Source organism: Trifolium pratense, linkage group LG1, assembly GCF_020283565.1.
Source record: "Trifolium pratense cultivar HEN17-A07 linkage group LG1, ARS_RC_1.1, whole genome shotgun sequence".
NCBI lineage: Eukaryota > Viridiplantae > Streptophyta > Magnoliopsida > Fabales > Fabaceae > Trifolium > Trifolium pratense.
Genome location: NC_060059.1, coordinates 3,140,372 through 3,156,610, shown reverse-complemented (window position 1 = coordinate 3,156,610; position 16,239 = coordinate 3,140,372). Strand labels below are relative to the sequence as shown.

The window sequence follows — 16,239 nt, the reverse complement described above, 5'->3', positions numbered from 1 at the left end:
TAAAATAAAAAAGAATATCAATTGTCATAATATGTTTTTCAGATCATGTTGTGGAGTATCTTTCATTATTGGGTCTTCTTAAATTGATTGGGATACAATTCGGGCAGCTTCTATTATGTACAAGTTGATCAAGTGGTGCATCGTCAATAACTTTATAACGAATACGAATTTTATAAAATTCATCGTTTGATAGAAAATTTATATCACATAGATCATGCATATAAATTTTAAAAAAAATTGAAAATCATTTTATGTATTATCGAGACATAACAAAATTAACGATATTTAATAAAAATTCATAAACCGTTAATCTTGATGAGTCTCAAAAACATATCAAATGATTTTCAATTTTTTTTAAAATTTATATGGATGGTCTATACGATATAAACTTTATATCCAACGGTGAATTTTATAAAATTCGTATTCGTTATATAGTTATCGACAACTGGTGCACCGTGCACCACTTGTCTAACTCTTTCATTTTAGCCAAAACCTACTATTTGTGCATTCATTGCATGGTGTTTCTTTTTTTCTTGATAGCAATAATTAAATTAAATTCTAAATTTTACTTGATAGTACTTAGATTAAACGACACAAATTTCTTCAATAACTCGACAGTTGAATGTAGTTATGGTTTCAGGGATTTTGGTTGGGAGAAGTAACTCGATAGTTGAATGTAGTTATGGTTTCAGGGATTTTGGTTGGGAGAAGTATCTCGTGTACTTATTCTACAAATGTGAGTACAATATTTTTTGTATTTTTTTTTATATGTTCGTTTGTACTTGTTCTAAATCATTCTCTTTGTTGTAAAAAAAAAAAAACTTCTAGCTTAAGCATGTAGCATTATTAAAATTCTTAGGGAGAGTTTGTCATTCATTTGGATCTTACAAAACTTAAGGGATTAGTTTCTTCAATTGCGCACAGAAGATACTCGATTTATGGAGAAAAAAAAATTAAATTCTAAATCTTATTAATTAAAGTAAAGAAAAAATTGGTCAAGAGAAAAATATAACTTAATATTTAATACTTTCCGACTATGAATGTGTTTGATTCGTAAAACAAAAAGTATTGTACATAACAATACAGAATACAACAAAAGTTGTCTAGTTTAATTCCTTACTATCTATTTTGTCTAATTATAAAATCAGTTTCTACTTCAAGCAGAGTACAATAAAAGTTGTCTAGTACAGTCCCCTATTTTTTAGCAGATTAAAAAAAAATTTCTGTCCTTGCTAAAAAAAATTGAATGTATTCTCCCAAAAAAATTTACCTTTGAAAATAACATTTTACGCTAGAAAATTTCGAAAAATATATTTCAAACTTTTATACAAGGGTAAAAAAATCTTTTTAGGGGGAAGTAAAGAGTCTTGGGGGAGAGATTTTTTCATGCGATTTTTGTTAAGCCCACAAAGTGAGGGTGTGAATGTAAGGCCCGTCTATACAAAGTTTGGAGCATACAAGTCTACATAGTAATTATGGACTTTGGCCATTTTACAAAAAATTTGAGGAAAAAAAATTTGAGGAAATAATGTGTATCTAGACGATTGACTTATAGATGTAAAATAATATTTAAGTTGAAAAATATGGAGAAAAGTTAATTAAGGGTTGCGATGTGAAAAATGAGAAAAATTGAGGAAAAAAAACTTGAGAGGATCCATTCTCATCTCACCATTTGATTTTTGTGTGCTCTTATGCAACTAAAATGTGAAATTGGTCAGTCTAAAACTTCAATTGTTGGGAATCACACAAGAAAACCCGCTTCATTTTCAATAAGAGAATTCTCTATTTTTAAAACTTTTAACCTGAGCCCCTTTCCATTAAGAAAGTGTTTTGGCAACCTCCATTAACTTAATGGATTAAATATAACAGTGATGACTTAGGTTCTCCTGTTTATTTGTTATAAGGTAAAAACTAAAGATTATCTTATAAATTACTTTTTTTTTTTTTTTGAAAACTTGGTATCCGGCCTTAGGACCGACTAATCTTATAAATTACTTAATATAAATTCAACCACTACAAATTAGTTTATCAATTATCAACAATTTTTACGAAATAAAACTAAACTACCGCACTCCAATTTATAAAAATTGCCATAAAATCATTCACAGTTAATGGACTTCAACCATCATATCAAGGAAAATTCTATTATAAACACAACCCCAAATCAATAATATTTAGACACACACATTAAAAAAATATTTTTTTAAAAAATAATTAAGTCACATAAATTAATATTAATCAATTATTTTATCTATTGTGGCAGTACTGTGACAGCGTCAGCCGTAAAGGCACGCACGCACGCACGCGCCATTAGAAGAGCGTGAAAGAGAGATCTCATCGTCTCTTTTCACTTGAGAGTTGTTTGAGTTTATTCTTCCGTTCCGTCACAGTTCAGTTCACACTGACACACACACGCACGCACAAAATCAATCGAAGACGACGCCGTTTTATCCAACCTTGCATGCTCTCAACTCCATCGTTTCCCAAAACCCTAAACCCCTCATTTCATCTTCCATTTCTCGCCATGAAGGACCGCCCTTCGCTGTCCTCCCATGGCGCCATCTATGTTCCTCCTCACCACCGTCTACGCTCCGTCATTACCTCCACCAACTCCACCGCTCCGGTTTCCGCCAAATTCCGCGAAAATCACACACCCGCCCCACCTACCACTCTTCAAACTCCCTTATCAGCAAATTCGCGCTTCGTTTCTGCTTACGATGACGTCATTTCCGAGGATTGGTCCCATCGTGAAATTGAGCTTCCTTCACTACCGGTGAGTCTATATTTTTCCTGAGAATTGAGACTTTGAGTTTGAGTTGGATGTTAATTTTTCTGTGTTAATTGTTCGAAATTTGTTTGGCAGAGTGGTTTTCCCAATGAGGTCATGGTGGAGTGGAAGAGGAAATTTACAATGCTATTAAATGATAAGAGTAAACAAGAGTTGATTTCTAGGGAGAAAAAAGATAGGCGTGATTTTGATGAAATATCAGTTTTGGCAACTAGAATGGGATTGTATAGGTGTGTTTTCTATTATCTGATTTCACTACTAATGTGTTTGAATTGAATTAATCACAAGTACTAGTATTGTTTGGTTTGGTATTGATTGTTTAATTCAATTCAATTGTACTTGTTTATGGCAGCCAAATGTACTCGAAGGTCGTTGTCTTCAGTAAGGCGCCACTTCCAAATTACAGATATGATTTGGACGAAAGACGGCCCCAGAGGGAGGTAGATATCTTGCTCTGTGATTTCTTTTCGCAACTTTCTTGTTTTATATGATTTTGGATATTATACAATAGTTTAGGGTTCCTTTAATATTTACCTTTCTACTCCAACCCCCTTTTATTATTCTTCTGCTTGAATGCATGTGAAGCATATGTATTTTAGATCAAATTTCATGAGAGACACCTTAGTAAAGCTTTCCGTAATTGATAGGTGAGCATGCCTATCACCGTGTTTACGCGGGTTGGTGCATATTTTGAAGAATACCTTAACCAAAAGTCCAGGATAAACAAAAGCTTTTCAGCTTTGTCTTTTGCAAGATCAAGCAGTGACGGCAGTCTTGGTACAGATGAAGGGCTTTTTGTGCAACCTGAGCCGCTAGCATCGACTAAGGCTGTTGTGGAGAAAATTTGCTGGCAGATAAGTTTACAAATGCGTGATCAACAACAAGCTCGGCAGGTTAGTTTAACTTGGATATAAAATAATGTCATGTCTTCCTTGTTCTGCACTGTGATATAGTTCGTCTGCACTTTTAATTTTTTCACATTTATATTGTTTCACAATATTGTTTCACAATTTAGATTCATAAGATATTGATATTAACTTCGTTACTACTTAGTAATTTTTATTCCATGTAAGATGCTACCCAAGGTGTTGCAACATTTTATTGGGGAAAAAGAAAAGAGAAGGTCTTTTCGTGTATAATCCTCTGTTTTCTTTGAACTTCAATTTTAAGAGATGGGGGCTTTGAAAATGGCTATTGTGGTCATGCCTAACTTATCTGGTAATAGGTTAAAAGAAAAAGTTTCGATGGTTCTTTGTGTTCATTAGTCATTGTTATTAAGATCACAACTTAGATAGTAGGATCAGGTGATTTTATGACCTACGACCACTAGGCGATATAACTCGCAAGATCTCACACGATCCCAAAAGTAAGTATGTGTGTGTGCGTGTATATATTGACAATAAATCTCATCCCTTTATTTCTGTTAAGCTAAAGGCTCACGTTATTTCACTAAAATCATCATGTGACCTCGTCTCTGCTCCACTTCACTAATAGAATTTCCGAAAAGTTTGCGCTCTTTGATGCTCTCCATCGGCACCATCATTGCCATTCTCGATCCTGCAGCAAAGATGATGAAGCAAGCACTTTTTCTTCTCCTCCCCCGTCATTTACTTTTTCCTTTAAGAATCTAATTTGTACTATCTTTTTTCCCATTGAATTAGTATTTTTGCGTGAAAGTGTTATAGGGATAAGCAGAATGAAACACGAAGAGGAATGAAAAAAGTAGAATTCAAAATTCACATTCTTAATGTTGTAAATCTTATTTCTGAAAATTATCCATGAGCAAATCTGCTAGTAGAATAAATGGCTATGGCTGAAAAAGACAGATGCAAAAGCATGTGAAATAATTCTTACATCCCAAAATAATAGAAATAAATAACATAAACAATTGTTTTATTCATATTGGTTTATGAAGTTTTTGGAAAGTTCATTTGTTGATATTAAAAAATGTCAAATAATTTTTATACCCCAAGATAATTAAAATCAACAATTGTTTTATTAATATTTATTTATAAAGTTTTTGGAAAGTTCATCTGTTGTTATTTAAAATATATGTGAATTGATTAAATTGATTGGGTACTTTCTCGTTCTTCATGTTCGTTTTTTAGGATTCTGGATTTTTATTTTTATCAGGAGCACACCGAACTCATGAAAGGGTTCTCGAGAACTTACTCGGTGGAAGAGAAAGAGGGATAACACTGATAGGGCACACAAGGAGGTAGGAAGATTAGGTCATCGTTTTTTTTTTTGGCGATTAAAAAAAATGAGGAAATTAAATGAAGAGATCATGTGAGCACTATAACCGTTGATTTAAGTGAAATAGACAGATGCGATTTGGTGTCACCGTGTTCTGGCCAGAAAGATGATGGAGACACTGGAGTATTAGTTACGCAGAGGAGTTTGGCATGCGTCTCACATTAGATAGTTGCATTCCACAGATTTCATTCAGAATGCTCTAGTCTTTTTGTGAACCCTGAATTTCTGTCTGAATCTTAATAGTAAATGGCTTTCTGGGGTTTTTGAGAGACACTCTAAAAAATTGTGTGCAATAGGATGCAATGGTGCCCACAACCACAACTGTTTTTATATATAGCATCTAGGATGTTTGGTTAACTTTTGAAAGAAAATTAACAAAAGAATCTGAAAATTTTCTAATTATTGTGAGAATATTTGGGTGTTAGAATACAGCATCTAGGGTCTAGGGTGTTTGATTAACTTTAGTAAGCTTTAGCTTGAGATAGTGTTAGAATATATGAAAAATATATTATAATATTTGGGTCATGTCTTGGACTAATCTAAGATATCTTAAATTTTCTCAGGATTAGTTTTGCTATTTTTGATATTTGATGAATATTTTCCTTATATAATTAGAATTAGTAGTTTAATGTTTGTTATAATTATTTTCCTTGTTTAATTAAGCATTACAATTTACAAGTGCTTAATCTTTTTATAAACCATGATTACAATTCAATTCAAAGTCTTTGTTCTTTCTCTTCTTCCATATTTAAATCCTTATAAATTAACACTTCAGAAACCATTTAGACAACAAAATAGCTTGAATGTTCTTGACACTTCTCTTTTCATTTCAGGAATTACCTGAAGGAAGAAAAATGCTAGAATTTCGTAGCAATCTCCCTGCTTATAAAGAGAGAGAAACAATATTATCAGTCATATCAAAGAATCAGGTTTGTTGAATAGTGGTATAAAGCATTTCATTGGGCTATTTATTTTATGGATTAAGCCTCTTTGGTTTATTAACTGCATTATAGGTTGAGTTGTGTATCCCAAAAATGACTTCTATAATATGTTCATGTCAGTCTTGCGATAGTAATGTTGAAAGGTCGATTCATGTTGGCCAATTTGACTGGCTTACATGCTGAACAGTTGTGAGTTGGTTCGGAGGTTAAATTCAACGCTTTTATGCAAACTGAAAACTTTATTGTGAAATTCACAAGTCTGAAAAAAATTTATTGGAGTTTTGGTGGTCAAAATTTCAAACCAACGATATCAGGTAAAATTATGGAGGCTATTCTTTTATTGGAGAATGAATGGTTTTAATATGTTGGTGGTATCGTTGAATTTCTGTAGCTGCTGCCTGCAGTTGTCATTAAAGAGGGGGTTGTTTTGGGGGGTAGAGGTTGGCTATTGGTAGAACTGTATCGTGGATTCATTGTCATATATATATATATATATATATATATATATATATATATATATATATATATATATATATATATATATATATATATATCAGGAATATGATCTGGATTTATTATTTTGTCCAGAAGATAAAAAAAATTCTATTAGATCAATTGATCTTGTTATTCTTTATCGGACACATAAGTGATAATGTGAGTCGTATAATCATGTCTTGTGGCATTGTGTCATCCTATGTGAAGGGGCAGCTGCCAAAGTGGTTTAAATGTGACCCAGATAGGAAATTAGGGTTCAGTGTTAATTTTCAACATTCTTTTACACTTGACCAAATTTGATTCACGGAAATGAAAATTGAAAAGAATCACATCCATAAGATTATCGTAAACTGTCCTAAAACACAATAGTTTATGATTTCAAAGTAAAAGAAAACAAAGTTAGAATAAAAAATGAAATGATCAAACCTTGATTAAACACAGTGGAGCTCTCTGCACCTGCACTAGAATAAGATATAAAATTAGAATTAATAAATAATGAAATGATCAAACCCTGATTGAACAAAGAAGCTCTCCGCAGGCGCACAGGCTCTGGAGTCCGACAAAGCCAACTTTCTGCCATCAGCTAGTGCTCCGGCTCAAGACATTATTTGCTTTGGATGATGTTGTTTGGTAGGATGTGGGAGAATATTGTGGTTTGTGTGGACTTTATTGGAAAGGATCTCTCGTGGGGAGTGAGCAGCATCTTTGGATGTGGAAGAAAAGTGTGATACTGGTAAAGGAGGCGGGGTTGTGAAACAATTATGGCACATCAAATTGCTGGTGGCTGGGTTATCAGTTTCACCATTGTTGTCGACGCAAGGGCTGATGTTTCAGGTATCATAAACTCAGTTCCTTCTCACTCTTTTTTCTGAGCCGCCATTCTTCTATTGATTATTACAGGTTGTGGGTTTTCGTGTAAGGAATTAGATTGATTTATGGAAATAGGAAGGTAGAAATGTTGGTTATTTTCATTTTACTTTTTCCATCAGAGGGAGAAACAAATGAGTAGAAAAGTTGGTTATTCTCTTCCCTCTTTAAAGATCAAGATATCTGCAGAGTACTTGCATTCATGGACAGCAAAGGTAAAAGTGAGGATGACGGCAGAAAGGAGGGAAATGTCTCTGTGGACTATGGCTGGCTGTGTGGGAAAGAAGGGTGTGGAGTGTGGTAGGCAGCGCCATTAGAAGTGTTGGAAAGAGGAAACTCGGTACATAAGGGTTGGAAGTAGAGAGGAAGATGACATTACACTTTAAGTAATTTTTTTCCACATTTTAGTCCATGCAAGATAAATTTGGACACGTGGCAACACTGACATGACATTCTCATCCGTACGTGGCAGACAAGGAAATATGTCAGCAAGTCAGAGGGAATAAAAGTCCCCACTCTAAAACACCGAGGGATCGAAATGGTAATAAATACTTCAGGACTAAACCAAATTATATTTAAAGTGACTAAAAAAATAATTAGTCTCTTTGAATGATATAGTTATGTCCTTGGCAGTATACGTGGGATCCTTGAGACCCTTGGAATTATACAAAATATTTTCATCTTTTATTTGCCACTGATAGTGTGACCAGAAATTCTTTTGCTGGGTGACCAATGTTTTATTGGGACAATAAATGATTTTATTAATAATAAATAAATTAAAATGTTGTATGCAGCTTGTTTAAATACTTTGTTATCCTATGTGTTGGCTTGTTGCTGCCAAATATATTTTTCAAGTAGTTCATAGTCTTAATTTCAAATTCTATTTTCAATCTTTTTGTAAATTGGCATCTATAACTCAATTGTCAATTACTGAAAGACATATTTTGCAGGTAGTCGTCATTTCAGGTGAAACAGGTTGTGGCAAGACAACACAAATTCCACAATTTATTTTGGAGTCTGAGATAGAATCAGTTCGTGGAGCTGCTTGTAATATTATATGCACACAGCCAAGACGCATTTCAGCCATGTCTGTTTCGGAAAGGGTTGCTTTTGAGAGAGGGGAGAAATTGGGCGAATCTGTGAGTTGGTCTGCCAATGACAATTACTTTCAATATAATATCTCAACTAATTACTGTGATATGAAAACTAAAAATTTTCTCTAATGGTGGCTCACGCGCACACACTCTTTTTCGTTGAAAGGTTGGATATAAAGTTCGTCTGGAGGGAATGAAAGGGAGGGATACCCATCTTCTCTTTTGCACCACAGGCATCTTATTAAGAAGATTACTAGCGGATAGAAACCTAAAAGGTGTAACTCATGTTATTGTGGATGAAATTCATGAACGTGGGATGAATGAAGGTTAAACTCTGAATCTAATCAAGTCTTTGACTTTCAAAAGATTTCTTCTGAATATTAATGTTCTTGCCCTTTTTATATAACAGATTTTCTGCTTATTGTCCTTAAAGAGCTCCTTCCCCATCGGCCCGAACTGAAACTGATTTTGATGAGTGCCACCCTAGATGCAGAGCTCTTCTCTTCGTACTTTAATGGGGCACCAATAGTGAACATACCGGTGTGTTTCAGAAACTAAATGATATTCATTATTTATGATGTAATGTGTGCTGGTGTGTCTTTTGGAATATCTTATGATCAATGGATCATGAATGTTGGAGTCAAACATACCATTGATCTGGTAGAATTGGGGTAGTTGTCTGATAGATTCTATAGTAAACTGGTCCATGGCAGGTTTTGTCGGGCCAAATATACCGTCGATCTAAAAATTGCTTTTAGAACTGTTGAACTGGCTGTATGATTGGTGAACTGTATAAACGGTCTTCCAGTCCTTAAACTGATTTAATGTTTTAAGTTGGAAAATCAGCGAATCGTTATTTTAGTCCCTTAAATTGTAGAGGTTAAGCAATTTGGTCACAAAATTAACAAAATTCCTAAGTGATCCCTGAAATTGAAAATCCTATCATATTTATCCTTTTGAGCCATCCAATCCTATCATTGATAATGTATTTCAATGCACTAATTTTTATAGAGAGTAAGCTATCATTTCCATGATGATTGTGTTTCAACAATCAACTACAAAATATTGCTAATCGGATGTGGTAACAAGATATTTTAGGGTTTTGAATTGATTGAAACAAAATAACAATGCAAATAAGATGTTTTGGGGGGTTGGTTTTAAAATATTGTTTGAAAGAGATAATAAAATTAGATGATTTGGAAGAAGATAGAAAATGGGTTTGTTGAGAGTTCCACACCTGATGTGATATGACCGGAAAAAGAGTTTATAAGCAGAAGACATTCCTCACTTTACGAGTAAGTTTTGTGAGGTTGAGTTAGGTCTATCCAAACTAAGTATAGATGGGAATGAAATTGCTCAAGAATTCCAAGTTGTTTCTATGTCAATTTTAAATTTTGACTACCTTTCTTAGAATAGATATTTTAAATATTTTCTGATGGAAAGGCTAATACTTTGGTGCCAAGGAATATAAGTTTCCCTTTTCTTATTGTTTCGGTTGATTTGCTTATTAATTAGGGATCTACACACCCTGTTAGAACACTTTTTTTGGAGAACATTCTTGAAATGACGGGCTATCAATTGACTCCTTCTAATCAAATTGATGATTATGGTCAAGAAAGGGCGTGGAAAATGAACAAACAGGCCCCAAGAAAGAGGAAAAGCCAAATTGTTTCTACTGTAGAGGTATGTAAGAAATTATGAGCTGCGGTTGCTTCAGTACTTGTTTAGTGTTTTCTTAATTTTCCTTCATTTTTCAAAATTTGTAACCAGGATGCAATTAGATCTGCTGATTTCAAAGAGTACAGCCTTCAGACACAGGAATCCTTGTCATGTTGGAATCCTGACTGTATTGGTTTTAATCTCATAGAATATCTCCTGTGTGATATTTGTAATAATAAAAGGCCTGGTGCTGTTTTGGTTTTCATGACGGGGTGGGATGATATAAGCTCTTTGAAAGAGAAGCTCCAAACACATACCGTCTTGGGAGATCCGAAGCGTGTTTTGTTGCTTACGTGTCATGGTTCGATGGCTAGTTCAGAGCAAGTAATCTTCTGTCTGTTGACTACTAAATGTTAAACTTTGCATTATTACCTAACCTATTAGACACTTAGTTAAGCAACAAAATTTGCAAAACCTTGTGCACCCAATATTTATATAAATTGTATATATGGGATATGCAGAAATTAATATTTGAAGAGCCTGAAGATGGAGTAAGAAAAATAGTGCTAGCAACCAATATTGCTGAAACGAGCATCACAATAGATGATGTTGTTTTTGTTCTGGACTGTGGAAAAGCAAAAGAAACATCATATGATGCACTGAATAACACACCTTGTTTGCTTCCTACATGGATCTCTAAGGCTTCTGCTCATCAAGTAATGTTATACTTGTGTTAATTATGCATCTGGCATTGATCACTTATATAATATGTTCAATGTTGCTGGACATTGTTTTCCATGCTGTCATTATGTTATATGTGTATGTATGTTTGTATATTGGTTAACTTTTTGCAAGTATTCTGCCTAGTTCCTATCAGTTTAGTTTGGCTGAATGCTATAGACTATTGACGATTGGAACCATTTTTACAATTTAGTAGGTTTGAGTTCGATTTTTGGTATGATAAATAACAATGCATATTTTGCATGATAAATCAGAAGTGGTTGTTAGAATATAAAATAAATCTCATAATATCTTGATTTTATATCTTGCTTTGTCTCTTAGGATCAGTTTTCAATCTTAGCATATCTTAGATTATCTCCTAGGATTGATTTCTATATTTTTATTATTATCTGTTTCCTGATTTCTCTACATATTTAGGATTGAGTTTATGTATCCCTACAAACAGGGTTATATAGGCTTTTGTATTAAGTCAATATCAAGTTAATATCAAACATATTTCACTTTTCACTATAATTATACTTCTTATTATTTCTCTCCTTTTACGTAAAATTTCACTGCTTCAACAATAGTAATAAAGGAAGAACATTATGTGGGTATTCAAAAGAAGATAGAAGTTGTAGACAGAAAAAATGAACTATAGGGCAGAACGCTTCAAACACCCTCAGTCCTCAGATATGAAGTTTTCTGGTCTTCCCTATAGAAGACTTATTATTATTACTACCAATAACTAGTATCCCGACCCTCCATTGCATATGTGTGATATAAACAACAATCATTTAAGTTCACTAAGAGGTTTCATGCTATTGACATGACTTTTTAAACTGATTGGTACAACGCCATTTGGCTGTGGTCCTTATACCATCATTTACACATTGAAGAGGCTAAGGACAATTTGAATACTTTTTTAGTTCGGGGAAGGGGGTTGGTGCATGATTACATGTCCAGGTTCAGTGCATTGTGAGAGTAAAGGTATTCAAATAGAAATTAATATTTTGTTCTCTAGGCTTTGTGTTTAGGGGGAATTTGTGTGAGGGTATTAATCATGAAACTGTTTGACGTTGAACATTAATATTATTCTGTTTTCCCTGTCCTTTTTTCTAGAGAAGAGGAAGAGCTGGCCGTGTTCAACCTGGAGAGTGTTACCATCTCTATCCTAGATGTGTATATGAGACTTTTGCAGAGTATCAATTGCCTGAAATTTTGAGAACACCTCTGCAGTCTCTCTGTTTACAAATCAAAAGTCTAAGACTTGGAAGTATATCAGACTTTTTGTCTAGGGCTTTGCAGTCTCCTGAGATACTCGCGGTAATGAAATATTTGATTAATTCTTTTGAAATCCATCAAATCGTGCTCACCTTTGTTTTTAATTAGCCAAGTTATTTTATTCATTTATTGTTGATTATTTTTATATAAATTGTACGTCATTTTTCTTTTATTATGTATTCAGGTACAAAATGCAGTTGAATATTTAAAAATAATTGGGGCTTTGGATGAGAATGAGAATCTGACTGTTCTAGGTAGGTTGATACTACCTTACTCAGTACTGGAAAATTTGGCTTATTAATTTTCCCTCAAAATGATGAAACCTTGTGCTTGGTTTTCCAATTGACAGGACGCTATTTGACAATGCTTCCTATGGAACCCAAACTTGGCAAGATGCTTATCTTAGGTGCCATATTCAATTGCTTGGACCCCATATTAACTATTGTTGCTGGACTTAGCGTAAGAGATCCTTTTCTAACACCACTGGATAAAAAAGATGTAAGTTGCTCCTGTTTCAGACGATTGACTAATGATTGAAAAGCTTTCTTTTTTTGAATCATAGGTTGCTTGAAATTTAATGTATTCCTCTCTTCCTAACTTCTTCCCTCTGTTCCTCTATTCCCTCTTATCTTTGTCCTGAACTTGATTTCATTATTTGAGTTCAAAGTTCTTTATTGTATAGCTTGCAGAGGCAGCAAAAGCTCAATTCTCGGGTGCATACAGTGACCACCTAGCACTTGTACGTGCTTATAAGGGTTGGAAAGATGCGGAGATAGACCTGCGTGGATATGAATATTGCTGGAAAAACTTTCTTTCTTTCCAATCCATGAAAGCCATTGATGCTCTTCGGAGGGAGTTCATAGGCCTGGTTACAGATATTGGATTAGTTGATAGCAACACAACCACCTGTGACACATGGAGCTATGATGTGAATCTCATCCGAGCAGTTGTTTGCTATGGTCTATATCCTGGAACTTGTTCTGTGGTGGTATGTCTTTTTATATGACACCTTAATATAAAAGTCATGTCCCCCCTTAATCAGTGTTTGATATATATTAGATCCAAGAGTAACACGCTTCTTCAGACCATCTCCTTTTTTCTTCAACATGGCATCCACTTTCTACATGTGCACTGCACGCACAAGATCTTTTTCCCTATTTCCCCCTTCCTTTATAATCTAATATTTGTTAAATCCAGATTGTCTTTTTCTAACAAGAGTCACAACTAAGTTCCATTAAAAAAAAGACAATTCTTGTATGAGGTCTGCTTCCATTGAGTTTCTGCACCCATCATTTTTTATTTTCACTTTAAGCTCACAAATTGGATATAAGTGGACTCAAACCACTGACATCTGCCACAGGGTAAACCACAACCTCTTAGGCCCCGGTTAATAAAAATTTACTTAAAATTAATGTTAACGACAATATCTTTTATCATTTTTCATATACCCTCAGAGGTTTTAGTATCACTTGTTCGGTAGTAGAAAAGTTTGAAATTTTTGTATTTCCAAATTTTCTTACTTGATTATATATAAAAAAGAATTAATTAAATATAATTTAAAATAAAAATAATTGGTGTTCTTACTATAAGTTGTGATACTTGATGATACTTTTTTAGATTTGAGTTAAATATGGAAATCATCGTGATTTAAACTGTTAATCATCAATTTCTCATTAAACTTTGCTCATCTGGAATTTTATTTTTTGTAACTGTTTTCAGAAAAATATTTTACTGCTTGGAGTTGTGCAATGTGTTAATTTAGTATATAGTATAATTAGCATATTCTTATGTTTTGGGACTGAAATAAGTAAGATGTAATTTCATTTGTAGCATAATGAGAAGTCATTCGCATTGAAAACAATGGAGGATGGTCAAGTGCTCTTATATTCGGTCAGTCCTTTAATCATTATAATTGCTGGTGGTTATGAAACTATTGACATACTCTTACCAAGGTTTTTATGCTGTCTTTTGATTCAATTTCCCTCCTAGAACTCGGTTAATGCTCGGGAAACTAAAATTCCATATCCGTGGTTAGTTTTTAATGAGAAGATAAAAGTGAACTCGGTTTTTCTTCGTGACTCAACAGCTGTGTCCGATTCAGTGCTGCTTTTGTTTGGTGGAAGCTTATCAAAAGGAGATGCTGTAAGTGCCATGTGATTTTTTATTGGTTCTTGTGAGTAATATATGTTCTATAAAATGTCATATTTTCAAATTGCAGTCTAAGTTTTAATTGTTATGGTTTCTGAATTCAATCTTTTCTATCAGGATAATCACTTAAAAATGTTAGGAGGGTATCTGGAGTTTTTCATGGAACCTACTGTTGCCGACATGTATCAGAGTATAAGGAGAGAACTTGATGACTTCATTCAAAGCAAAGTAGGTGCTCTTGCGCAAACTAGCTTTTCCTTGATATTTAAAAATTAAAGTTTGAATAGTCAGAACAAACTTGAACATAGTTTCTAATGCAAAAGGAAGTAGCATTGTTTTAGTGTCTATTCTCTTGGCCACATTACAGTAATGGTATGGACAATGATTTTTAATCTTATATTGTTGTGCTTGACAGCTACTTTCTCCAAGAATGAGCATACACTCATATCACAGCCTCCTATCTGCTGTACGGTTTCTGATTTCCAACGACCCATGTGAAGGCAGATTTGTATTTGGTCGCCAGGTCCTTAAACCATCAAAGAAATCTGTGATTGCCTCACACCCAGTATCATTGGTCTCAAGGACGGAGAGTGGACCTGGGGGTGATAATTCTAAAAGTCAGCTCCAAACTTTGCTTACAAGAGCAGGACATGCTGCACCCATCTACAAGACTAAACAGTTGAAGAACAACCAGTTTCGGACTACAGTTGAGTTCAACGGGGCGGAGATAATGGGCCAACCTTGTAACAATAAGAAGAGTGCAGAGAAAGATGCTGCAGCTGAAGCGCTGCAATGGTTGATGGGCAAGCAAGCTGGCTGTGAGTATATTGATCACATGTCGATGTTTCTTAAAAAAAGTAAGAAGAATCACAATTAAGTAATCAACGAGCTTAATGCCAAGGTAAAGGAACCCCAAGTATATACTTTACCTTAATCTCGTGGTTCCTACTCGTATTCTAGAGGGACAAGAAGGTTTGGTGGTGGCCTGTACGCAACTTCAGACTGGTTCAATTTGAAGTTGTAAGATCATCGATGAATATGAAGCAAGGAATTGCCCATCAAACCTTGAAGATATTTTCAGCGAGAAAATACTTAGTTAGCTGGTTAGTGGTAAGGTCAGTTTGCAACAGGAGGACATTTTACATGGCATTCATTTATTGGGCGATGTGCATATTCAGCTAGAAATTGATGCCGCAATTATAGTTCTGATATCTGAACTCATTTTTTGTACAGTACTCTGTTCTGCGTCTCGCAGTGAGTAATTCATAAAAGAAAAAGATTTAAAATGAATGACCATTTTAATTTCCAATCTAATATTATTTATTCTTGAATTGTTGTATCATATAATTAATACTATTTTTTCCACTCAAGAAATTTTTTAAAAACTGGATCGACAATTGAACTGGTGAAATCTTTGGGCCATTGTGAATCGGATAATAAATAAATAATAGATAAACAATAAATAAAATCTATATAGTCTAAATCTCAAATAAAAAACCTGGGCTATATTAATTTGCATATGTTGATGGGTTTCAGTGGGGATTATTTGTTCGGGGCAACAAAGTTGCAAGGATTTTTCCTGTTCTCTCGGGGATGGGAGAAAGATTTCGACCAAATGATTTAACTATCCTTAACTTATATAAAGTGATGATAAGTGATCTTTTATCAAAAAAAGTGATGATAAGTGATCATTCTATATTTCAATTCTTTTCTCTAATCCAACGTCCAACCCTAGGAAAATGTACCCCACATTCTATAGAAATTTTATTATTTTTTTATGTTCATGGATCTCCACGGATACCGTGTGGGTCGGACGGGATAGGGGAAAAAATCATTCAAAGTGGGGGACGGGAAACATATTCGAGGGCGGGAATCAGAGGAGCATCATCCGTGGAAAAATATTCGAGGGCGGGAATCAGAGGAGCATCATCCGATCATTCCTTGTCTCATTGACATCCCTAATGCAAACCACTCTTTTTTGTAAGGA

General features: G+C 34.2%; 1 protein-coding gene across 2 annotated transcripts; it reads left to right on the top strand.

Annotated features, from left to right (window-relative positions):
- The first annotated feature begins 2,256 nt into the window (after positions 1-2,256).
- LOC123903209 (DExH-box ATP-dependent RNA helicase DExH5, mitochondrial) lies at positions 2,257-15,583 on the top strand. 2 transcript variants are annotated; one of them, XM_045953137.1, is made up of 19 exons: positions 2,257-2,773; positions 2,864-3,018; positions 3,141-3,228; positions 3,436-3,681; positions 5,878-5,973; positions 8,298-8,486; positions 8,608-8,767; positions 8,851-8,981; positions 9,957-10,124; positions 10,212-10,484; positions 10,622-10,816; positions 11,943-12,146; positions 12,289-12,358; positions 12,454-12,602; positions 12,787-13,092; positions 13,935-13,994; positions 14,094-14,246; positions 14,370-14,480; positions 14,668-15,583. In XM_045953137.1, exons 1-19 carry the CDS (start codon positions 2,462-2,464, stop codon positions 15,127-15,129), a joined length of 3,528 nt encoding a protein of 1,175 aa, XP_045809093.1. In that variant the 5' UTR covers positions 2,257-2,461; the 3' UTR covers positions 15,130-15,583. The 2 variants fall into 2 exon arrangements, 1 of the variants encoding a protein (XP_045809093.1); XR_006807867.1 differs by having other exon boundaries at positions 2,359-2,773; positions 14,191-14,246; positions 14,668-14,808.
- Positions 15,584-16,239: the final 656 nt, after the last annotated feature.